The sequence below is a fragment of the Eschrichtius robustus genome, chromosome X (genome assembly GCF_028021215.1).
Source record: "Eschrichtius robustus isolate mEscRob2 chromosome X, mEscRob2.pri, whole genome shotgun sequence".
Taxonomy (NCBI): Eukaryota; Metazoa; Chordata; class Mammalia; order Artiodactyla; family Eschrichtiidae; genus Eschrichtius; species Eschrichtius robustus.
The window spans coordinates 59,568,522-59,580,543 of record NC_090845.1 but is presented as its reverse complement, the minus strand read 5'-3'; the positions used below and the strand labels follow the sequence as shown (position 1 = coordinate 59,580,543).

The 12,022-nt window shown below is 38.0% G+C and overlaps 1 protein-coding gene across 2 annotated transcripts in view; it reads left to right on the top strand.

Moving 5' to 3' along the window:
- Nucleotides 1-12,022, top strand: part of OPHN1 (oligophrenin 1) — a 611,104-nt gene that overhangs the window by 493,025 nt on the left and 106,057 nt on the right. For both annotated transcript variants that reach the window (XM_068533583.1, XM_068533582.1), the window contains exon 19: nucleotides 10,847-11,006. In XM_068533583.1, coding sequence (XP_068389684.1) covers nucleotides 10,847-11,006 — 160 coding nt within the window. The remainder of the gene's footprint in view (nucleotides 1-10,846; nucleotides 11,007-12,022) is intronic.

Below are 12,022 nucleotides of genomic sequence, written 5' to 3'. Positions count from 1 at the left end.
TCTTTCTAAACAAACAAACAAACAAAAGAATGACTGTCATCAAAAAGGAACCCTAGTATGCTGCTGGTGAGAATGTAAATTGGTGCAGCCACTATGGAAAATATTTGGAGGTTCCTCAAAAAACTAAAACTAGAATTACCGTATAATCCAGCAATTCCACTCCTGGGTATATATACAAAGAAAACAAAACACTAATTCAAAAATATACATGCACCCAAGTGTTCATAGCAGCATTATTTACAAAAGCCAAGATGTGGAAGCCTAAGTGTCCATCAACAGATGAACTGATAAAGCAGCTGGTATATATACATACAATGGAATATTACTCAGCCATAAAAGGAATGAAATTTTGCCATTTGCAACAACATGGATAGACTTGGAGGGTATTATGCTAAGGAAATAAGTCAGGCAGAGAAAGACAAATACTGTATGTTGTCACATATATGTGGAATCTAAAAAATAAAACAAACGAATGTACATAACAAAACAGAAACAGACTCACAGATGTAGAGAACAAACTAGTGGTTACCAGTGGGGAGAGGGAAGTGGAGAGGGGTAAGAAAGATAGTGGTAGGGGACTAAGGTACAAAGTACTATGTATAAAATAAATAAGCTACAAGGATATATTGTACAACACAGGGAATATAGCCAATATTTTATAACTTTGAATGGAGTATAATCTATAAAGATATTGAATCACTATGTTGTACACCTAAAACTAATATTGTAAATCAACTACACTTAAGAAAGAAAACAAAAAGAAAAACTACGAGTTTGCAACCTCAGCGCCCTGTTTCAGGCATGGATCAAAACCACTGAGTAAAAGATTTTTCAGGAACAAGATATTCATATAGTTTCAAAGTATTACCCACAGATTACTTACTAATTACAAATGGAAACTGTATCTTTACAATGAAGTTATCTGGCAAATACCACCTTAATTAATTGATCAAATTTAGCATCACTAATAATGATACAAACTGACCGTATCTACCTCCTGATGGGATACAGTAAGAAGTATACAACATAAACAAATATTTTTGCCAAGAATGTTTAACCCCAATCAAATTTAGCCTTTTAAGTTTACAGGAAATACAGGGTATAGAACAATGCAGAATGTTTGACATTCTTTGAGACAACTGGCTTGGAATTTTTATAAAAGTCAATGTCCTGGGGATAAAAGGTAGTGGTACTGTTTTGTATTAAGAGGCTAAAGAAATATAAACAAATGCAGTGTATGAACTTTGGATCTAGATTTGAAACACCCATCTATAAAATAATTTTTTCATGACATTTGAGAAAATTTGAATATGGACCAGATATCGGGTGATAAGGAATTATTATAAATTTTCCTTGATATAAAAATATTATTGTGGTTTTGTAGGACAGCATGCTTATTATTTGGAGATGAATACTAAAGTATTTAGGGTTGAAGCAATTTACTTTTAAAGGGCTCAGAAAAAATATATACAGAGAAAAAGCAAATGTAGGAAAATGTTAGTTCCTGAATTTAGGTATAGACAGTATTAATGTTCATAGTACCATTCTTTCAATTTTTTTTGTATCTTTTTAACCAAGAGTTATAGGGAAAATGCAAATAAAAATAGGCTTAGTTCCAACAGGGAAATTTACACAGGAGAAGAATATCTATGTGCTCTCAAAATTCACATAATTTTCCTGCCTGCCAACCACTGCTTTCATAAGCTATATGATAATTATAACTTATGCCTTCATAGTGTGTTCCCACTGCTGGCCCATTTTCTAGGCTAATAACAGGCAAACACAAACTGACATCAGCCAATTTGAGATTCCCAATTATTCCATTCTTTTTGCTTTTTACCTATTGCTTCCATTAATCTGAAGTAGGAGAATGGTACTGGTTACCTCCCCCACAATCTCACGACCAGTGGCATATACAATGCAAGCAAGCCTCAGGCCTAATTCTGCCACTCATGCAGGTATTTATCTCGAAGCAGATTCAAAACAGTTGTACAACCTGTTCTGTAAACTCAGTGAAGTCTCAGCTCTCTTTCCTTTCAGTTGCTCTGACTGCATCACGCATTAAAGTTTAAATTGAAACAGATGATATAATATTACAGCAATGCAGTTGTAGTCAGGCAATAAAATCCCATGATCTAATGCCCAAATGCAAGACCCCTTTGCAATCCTAGGCTTGGGCTACCATTCTAAAGGGTGTGAGCTCTTAGGCTTATTAGAATCTTCTTATTTTCGTAATAATAGCACTTCTGTTATTTCTGAAGCAATACCATTGCATTGTAGAGATTGGAAAATATAGAAGAGCAAAAAAAGTCAATAAACAAAAATAAAAGCTTTCTATTCTCAGCATCTAAAAATCACTACTATTAATATATTTGTGCTTTTTCTTCTGGATCTTTCTGTGAGTGTGTGTGTGTTTATGTATACACACACACCCCACACAAACACATTTACATTTTTTACCAAATTGAGGTTATGCTGTTCAGTAACACCAAACTTTTTTCAGTTCAACAGTTTCCACCTTTTTTCAGTTCAACAAGTTCTACCTCTCCAGACCATATTAACATTTCCTTAGTTGACCCCAAAATTAGTTGTTCTGTAGAGTCTTTTTTTTTTTTTTACATCTTTATTGGAGTATAATTGCTTTACAATGGTGTGTTAGTTTCTGCTTTATAACAAAGTGAATCAGTTATACATATACATATGTTCCCATATCTCTTCCCTCTTGCATCTCCCTCCCTCCCACCCTCCCTATCCCACCCCTCTAGGTGGTCACAAACCACCGAGCTGATCTCCCTGTGCTATGCGGCTGCTTCCCACTAGCTATCTATTTTACGTTTGTTAGTGTATATATGTCCACGCCACTCTCACTAGTTTTGTCCACTTTCTTCATTGTATTTTTCAGCTTGTTCCCCTATTTTCTTTATTTCTTATAAAGTAGAGGTTGTATTTTAAGGCTAGATGTGTTCAAGTTAACTATTTTGGGGGTAGAACACATCATAGGTGATTTTGTGTACCTTATGCTGCATCACATCTGAAGATGCGTAATATTAGTTGACCCACCTTACTGATGTTAAGATTGATCAATTGCTCTATTCTAACCTGTCAATGAAAGCTTGAGAATGTCTATACAATATTTCTAGCCAATCCACAATCCATTTATCTTGACACATCTAAGCAATGAGAAGTCAGTTTGCCCCCAACCATGCTAATTAACAGAGCCATTGGTTTTGATTGGAGATGAGGTTAGCTGAAGCTTATAGTAGCCCCTCTGGCTTCTGATTAGAGCCTTTTAAATACTAATTAATCAGCCCTAGAGTATGTAAGTATGCATTTAAAATTAGAATACTACAACCATAACTGACCTGTCCTAGAGCGTGCATGAAAACTAACAAACACATATATCAAATTTCATCCATTCTAAGGGGCACTTGTCTTTTTCAAATTGTAACCTGAATTCTGGATGCATCTTAGAATCAATTGTTTCTTAAAATCACTGCTGTCAGGTAGCAGTTTTTATGTAATTATCATAACCTCTACATGCATGAACATGATGATAGCTGCTCATGTTGTAGTCATTTTAGTTAAATTATATTCATTGTTGAGTTTATTTTCTATTTAAAATGTCTTCAAAAATATTACATAATGATTTGACAGTGAAAGTTTCTTCTTTCTTAGTGGTACATAATAAAATAATGGTGTGATTGTAATTGATGACATTGATGAAATTTAGGACATTGCACTGGCTATGTTGAAGTATTTAAATTATGGATAATATAACACCAATGGATGAAACCAAAGCTGTCTGCCCTTAAGGGCATCATCTTCAGGGATTGGGATGTTACCAAAAGCTCAGCTTCTCTGTACACCAGTGCCGAATCAAACCTTGGAGAGAAAGTTTTGGGTGAATAGAAAAGAATAGCTTTATTACTTTGCTAGGCAAAGGGGGACACAGCCAGCTCCTGCCTGAAAAACTATGTGTCCCAACCCCAGAGGATCTGATGAAGTGTTTTATAACAGTGGTTCAAGGGTGGGGTCTCTGACAAGATTAGGGTATGTGTAGGGCCTGCACTCCTCTAATCTGGTCTCAGGTAATCTTCTTGATGAGCTTCTCTGGTTCCTTTAGTCTTTCCTCAGGTGGTTTCCTGGGGCTGCTTCTCCCTTGATTAGCAGCTGTTCAAATCTGCCCTTTGGAACACAGGGAAAGTCATGCAGGCTGGAGTCTTGCCCCTACAAGAAACGGGGAGTCCTGGGAGCCCCACAGGGCCATGCTCAGTCTCACTCCCCCTTTTTTCTTTGATCCTCCTCAATCTTGAGGAGAACAGATATTAGATGAGAAAGGGAACAATCATTTTGGATAGAGATGTTAATCATAAACTCAGCAGAGGAACTCGGTTTTAGGGGAGCTCGGTTTTAATCCCCATTTTGGTTTTATCTTTACCCAAATCTTTCAGGGAACTGGGTGACAACCATTCTGACTACTTCCTGCTGAGATGGGGTGTCTAAATTTTGGGGAGTAGATACCAAATTTACAATATTTGAGCTCCAAGTCCTGGATCCGAGTCTTATGTGATTAATATCTCAATCCCTTCGTCTGCCATTTTGGTGCAACAGGCCCAGTTAGAGGTAAGAGGAATGACAGCTGGAACTTTAGTAGACAGAAAAGATCTCATTTCCTTAGGAATTCAGGGGAAGAAGTCTGAAGCCCAGTGTGGAACTGGTACTTCAGAGAGACTTGTTGTAGCCAGTTGTTTCCAAACCATTTCCTGTATGGGGAAAACCCATCAAGGCAATCCTGAAGACCCAGAAATAGGAAGCTGACCACATAGCTGGCAGTTAGAATTATCAAAAGGATCAGCATATGGATCTATAGCTTTGTACATAAGAGGTATGAGAAAGGATAAGAAAACAGAACTTTCATTCTGCTTGTCGGAACAAATACTTAAAGTTTCTGAGTAGTAAGAAGAATATCATAGGATCCCTTCCATTTTTCTTCAAGCTGCTGCTCAGATCCTTGCTCTTTTTTTTTTTTTAATTTATTTATTATTTTTGGCTCTGTTGGGTCTTCGTTGCTGCACGCAGGCTTTCTCTAGTTGTGGTGAGCAGGGGCTACTCTTTGTTGTGGAGCACAGGCTCTAGAGCACGTGGGCTTCAGTAGATGCGGCACGTGGGCTCAATAGTTGTGGCTCGTGGGCTCTAAAGTTCAGGCTCAGTAGTTGTGGTGCACCGGCTTAGTTGCTCCGCGGTATATGGGATCTTCCCGGAGAAGGGCTCGAACCCATGTCCCCTGCATTGGCAGGCAGATTCTTAACCACTGTGCCACCAGGGACGCCCCCTTGCTCTTTTTTCACACTTTCAGCAGCACTGGGTCTCCTGCTTTAAAGGGACGCAAGGGAGCTTCCAGGTGAGGGGGAGACCTGTAGGACACAAGCTCATGCAGTGGTTAACAATTGACCAATCTGTTGTACATACTGTTTAATTTTTGCCTCCTGTGTTAGAAGTGATTCTCTTTCTTTACTCTTAGGAGGTAAGAGTGGTCTCCTGTATACCTAGCCCACTTCTAGGGGCCACCAGTATACAAAGGAGAGCAATCAGCAAGACCTTGTTCCATTTTAGATGAGTTTCCTGGCATCGCTTGGCAAGCATTTTCTTCAGAGTGTGGTTCATCTTCTTAGCCTTTCTGTAGATTGGGGTCTCCATGCTGAGTGAAGTTTCCATTTTATACCTAAACCTTTATTTGCTGTTTGCATTATTTCTGTGATGCAAGCAGATCCATTGTTGCTCTGAATAGTAGAGGGAAGGCCGTACCTAGGAATAATGTCCTTAAGAAAGGTTTTTGTCACTTCAGATGCTTTTTTCCATTCTGGCTGGAAAGGCCTCTACTCAACCTTGATCCAGGTATAATCCTCTTAAATCTTTAGCCAAAATTTTGTTGAGGAGGGTGGGGGACTTTTAAAATCCTTGTGGCATCCTGAGTCTGAAGGAATAGTATAAGGAACTCTCATGGGCCTATAAGGAACTCTCATGTGCCTATCACCCAGCTTCAACAATTTTCAACATGTAGCAAATCTTGTTTCATCTATATCCCTATTCATTTCCCCTCCTCCTATATTATTGTGAAGCAAATCTAAGACATTATTTTATCCATAAATATTTCAGTATGTATATTGAAAAATGAAAATTCTTTGTACATATAAACACAATATAATTATCACATCTGAAAACAAACTGTTAATAATTACTTAATATCATTAAATATTCTGTGTTCAATTTTCCAGTAGTCTCAGATATGTCATATATATATATATATTTTTTTTTTAATAAGGATCCAAATAACGTCCACACATAGGAATCTTTTCAGATGTTTTTTAAGTCTCTTTTAATCTCTAGCAGAGGTCAGCAAATGTTTTCCAGAAAGGATTAGATAATACATATTGAAGGCTTTGTGAGCTATATGGACTCTGTTGTGGCTACTTAGTTCTACCTTTATAATACAAAAACAGCCATTGATGATATGTGAATGAATAAGCATAACAATACTCCAATAAAACTTTATCTACAAAAACAGGTTGGATTTGGCCCAAGGGCCATAGTTTGGTGGTCCCTTATCTATAGCAGTAGTTCTCAATCTTTTGTGTGTATCAGAATCACTTGGAGGGCTAATAAAGAACACAGAGGCCAAAGTTTGATAGGATAGGGCCTCTGTGTTTTTACCATGTTCCCAATCTGTAAGTTTCTTCTTCATCTCTTTCTTTTTTCTTATAATTTATTTGTTAAAGAAAACAGGTCATTTGTCCTTTAAAGTTTCCCATATTTTGAATCAAGAGGCTTGCTCTGATTCAAGTTCTTTTTTTGATTTGTTTTTTTGGGATTTGAGGTGGTTTATTTTGGTTATTTGGGGTTTTTTGGGGGGGTCTTTACAGTGGGGAGGGCAAACATACTTAATAAATGGTTCTATGTTCTTCCAACAGTAGACACGTAATGTGTGACTGTTTCTTTTTTCCATATTTTCAAGGGAAGGACTTCCTTAGAGTCACTGAATGGCAGAGCTGAAAGGCTCTTTAGATTACCCAATAACCACCTCATTTTATAAGTGAGCGAACAGATACCTAGGGATGGAAAAAGATAGGCCCGAAGTCATACAACGCATTAGTGATGGAACCAGTTTAATGAACTTATTCAGTTTTTATTTTTATTTTTTCATATTTGTTGAGGTATAATTGACAAATAAAAATTGTATATATTTATGGTATATTACTTATATACCATAATGATGTTTGGTATATGTATATATTGTGAAAGAATTGCCACAATATAGCTAATTACTATATCTATCACCTCACATAGTTACCATTTTCTCCCTTCCTTCCTTCCTTCCTTCCTCCCCTCCCTCCCTCCCTCCCTCCTTTCTTCCTTTCTTCCTTTCTTTCTTTTTCTTTCTTTCTTTCTTTCTTTCTTTCTTTCTTTCTTTCTTTCTTTCTTTCTTTCTTTCTTTCTTCTTTCTTTCTTTTCCTTCCTTCCTTCCTTCCTTCCTTCTTTCTTTCTTTCTTTCTATGAAGAACACTTAAGATCTACCCTCTTAGCAAATTTCAAGCACAAAATACAGTATCGTTAACTATATTCATATTGCTATATATTAGATCTCTAAAACTTACTCATCTTATGTAACTGAAAATTTGTACCTCTTGACCAACATCTCCCCCAATTTCCCCTCCCCCACCCCCTGGCAACTACTATTCTACTCTCTGTGTCTGGCTTATTTCACTTAACATAATGTCCTCCAAGTTCATCCATGTTGTTGCAAAAGGCAGGATATCCTTCTTTTTTAAGGCTTATTGATATTCCATTGTGTGTATATGTTTATCTGTTTTTCCATCTAAGGACACTTAGGCTATTGTGACTAATGCTGCAATGAATATGGGAGTACAGATATTCTCTTTGAGATACTGATTTCATTTCCTTTGAATATATACCTAGAACTGGGGTTGCTGGATCATAAGGTAGTTCTGTTTTTATAGGCATTTTAATTTATGACCTCTGATCTAAACCATCTAATCAAAATTATTTTTTCCTAAACTAGAGGCTTTTTATAACCTCTCTCTAATACCTGTTTCTTTGGTTTAAATTTTGATGTTCAAGAAGTTGTATCCATTGAGGACATGGGGAGGGGGAAGGGTAAGCTGGGATGAAGTGAGAGAGTGGCATGGACTTATATATACTACCAAATATAAAATAGATAGCTAGTGGGAAGCAGCCGCATAGCACAGGGAGATCAACTTGGTGCTTTGTGACCACCTAGAAGGGTGGGATAGGGAGGGTGGGAGGGAGACGCAAGAGGGAGGGGATATGGGTATATATGTGTATGTATAGCTGATTCACTTTGTTATAAAGCAGAAACTAACACCATTGTAAAGCAATTATATTCCAATAAAGATGTTAAAAAAAAAGAATTTGTATCTATTTTCTTTAGTCTAAGTGGACTAGAGAATTTAAGATTTCTTTGCTTCCAAATCATATTACAAACTCCCACCTAATTAACTACTCATGATGCCCTTATTTTTGGTTTCATTCATCTTATTAACCTACAATTATGCCTCTTAATGATTTTCAAAATGTATAATAAAAGGAGAGATGTCAAATGGAAAGAAACCTCCCCAAAGAATAGATTACCTTTCAAATCTCATAAGAAGACTAAGAATGAAAAGAGTGTCCTAAATGGAATACCTCGAACCTCCATCAGAGAAATAGAAGGTGGCTTTAGGTTAAAGGGGCCCCCATAGGGGCTGATTTCTTGACAGGAACTAGACAAGCAGGCAGTGGGATGCAATGGGATGACTGTAAGACTTGGATCCCAACAGATATGGGTTTGAATCCCTGTATTGCCATGTATTCACAAACTGTTTGACCTTAACTAAGTTCTCTACCCTCTGTGAAACTAGGCTTCAGCAATAAAATACTCTGCCTTTTGGAGTTATGCAGATTAAGTGAGCTCTGGCATATTCAACCAAACTCACTTTCTTTCAAAGCTCAAAAAAGGAGATACGCATTTACACATGCTGGAGGCTGTTGTCTCACAAGTGTCCTTGCCTTGTTACTAGTGGTTTAGCCATTCTGGATCTTGGTGGCAGCATGGAGTTGCTTTTCCATTTTAACATCTGAACTATTCTGTCACTAAAGAATAAGGGTTAATTGCAGAAGTATTTAAACTGTTAAAAGGGATCCATCACCAGTCCGGCAATACCAAAGGCCTGTGAATAGCTGCTGTTCATTATCATCTGAATGGCATCCAGCCTTTGTCATGGGCTTAACAGATTTCATTAGGATTTGTCTAAGGATTCTGTCCCTGTCAATTACCTTGTTAGTGACTGGAACCTGCCTCTTAATGGGGTCAGTCTCTCAAGGACCTTGACCTGGGCAGGTTTTGAAAATTAGTGTTTGCGGTGGGCTGTTCCATTCCCTTATCTCCCCACTCCCACAGCCAAACTGACCAAAGGGCTGTACACCTTTTACTTAGCTGCCTCCAGTACTACATGAAAGAGTGCTAGAGGCTCTCAGTTCTATTAAAAATAATTAATTAGTATCTGCTCTGTGTGAGGCACACACACTTGGAAGTTGTTTACCACCTAGTAGGAAAGGCAGATAAGAAACAGAAAATTGCAATATATTCGACTTGCCAATGGTGTCAATCAAGATGAGGACAGTGGGCTGTGAGAGCCCTGAAGGAGATGTCACCTAAAGTGAATCTCAAAGGATAGACATTCTTTGGCTCTAGGAGGATGAAGACATTCTAAACAGAGGGAATGGCATGAGCAAAGATACGGAGATCTGAAACAGCATGATATAGCCAGAAAACTTTATCTAAGCAGTGTAGTATATAAGAGTGTCAGACATCAGCAGTGCCTAGATGGAGGCTCCTGGAGAGGTCATTATAACAGCAGATACTTCTAATGGAATATTTCCAGGATACCATGCTAAAGCAATTTAGCTCTATTTATTTCACAACCGTCTGAGGTGGATACTATTTTTGCAAGTGGGAAAACTGAAGCCCAGAGAGGTTAGGTCAGCAACATTCACTGTTGCACGGCTAATGGGTGGCAGAGTTGGGATTCAAACCCAGGTCAGCTTCAGAGCCCAAGCTGTGCATTGAGATTGGAAATATGTGTCAAGTTACTGAAGACTTTAATTGCTACTTTGAAGAGAATTGGCAGGGTCCTATAAGTGATAGGAAGCCCCTTAAGGTAATTTAAGTAAGGAAAGTGACCAGGGACCAGAAGATTTGGGATTACAGGCCCTTCTTTAATCAGGCTAACTGACTGTGGCTTCAGCCAAATCTCTTTCCTTCTTTGGACCTCTGTTTTCTCATCTGTAATGTGAGGGCAGTGATAAAGTGCTCATCTTAAGGATCTCTTTTGGCTCTTTGAGTTTTTTGCCTCTCTAGCTAGGGCTGGGGAAGAGACTAGATTCCTGACTGGTGAGACTGGTAGGCACTTTCTCTATGTGCTTTGTTCTTCTTTATATATGCTTTATACATGCTGTACCTCTTGCCCTGGAATACCGTCTTGCTTCCCTCCTGTCTTTCCAAATGCTATAGCCATCCACCCCTCTTCTCGTGACTTCTACAGTGCTACAAGCTAAGTTAGCTATGGCTCACTTTGGCCCCTAATTATATGCTATCTTGTATTCTTTGCTAGTTGCTTCCTTTATAATCTTTTCTTCCCATATATATTTTGGGCCTCTCCTTTTCTTCTACTTTTTAGTTTCTCTTACCCCCTAAAGCATCTAACACAGTCTTGGTTACAGTGGGGTCTTGGAGAAAATCTTGTTAATCATTTTCTTTCTCTTCTGGCAGTGTGTGTGAGCACAGCAAAGAGAATCTTATGACCCCCTCTAACATGGGGGTGATCTTTGGGCCCACTCTCATGAGAGCTCAGGAGGACACTGTGGCTGCCATGATGAACATCAAATTCCAAAACATTGTGGTGGAAATCCTAATTGAGCACTTTGTCAAGGTATGTATTTCCTATCCTCACCATCACTCCTCCAACCATGTGACACTTTCCCCTAGCCAATTTTTAGAGTTGTGTCTTGTCTCTGGTCCAAGTTATAATGGAAGGAAATTCCATATGACACAGTGACATTTAATAGCATTTCTGACCCTGTGAAATTCATTCGTTCAGCAAACATTGCTTGACCATGCAACTATTTTATTATCAGACCCCATGCAAGATGGTATAGAAGAAGAAAAATATCATTGTACATGCCTTTAAGGAGTTAATAGTATAATATGGAGACAACCATGTAAACAAAGGAAAATGATAGGTATAAAAGTGGTATATGTACAATTAAACCATAAAGAAAGCAATACTTATTAAAACCCCATCACATTGTAAAGAATTTAAGGTGTTATATTTATATGGTATGTAAAATATGAAGTAGTGTACATTGTAATTAGGTCAAATGAAAAATGAAAAATCATGATACAGATAGAAAATGAACCCAGGAATGAGACTAGACAAGAAATATTTAATGACAAGTCCTATACACTTGCTACGGATGGCCCTACATTTGACTCTAGGCTTTCTAGCAGCCAATGCCATCCTAGCAGAGCATAATTCAATGAAAACTTTTCTTCAGGGGGAGGGGACTGGTGATATAGTCCAGGTGGTATGCACAGTTCAAATCCAAGCTCTTCCACTTACTAGCTGTATTAGGTAAGATACAGGTTAGGCTGCTAAGATACCACAGTGGCTCCAACACAAGAGACATTTATTTCTTGGTTTGGAACAGTTCAGCAAGGTGGTCCAGGCCTGATACAGTGACTTGACAAAGGCTAGAACCCAGCTTACTTCTTTGTTGTTGTTCCGTCATCCCTAAGGTGCTGCTTCATCTGCATGACCAAATATCTTCTACATTATATCAATTGGGACGTATGAAAGAAAGAAAGCTGAGGATATAACCCTGTCCTTTAAGGCAATGACCTGGAAGTCACACATATCACTTTTATTTACATACCATTTATCAGAAT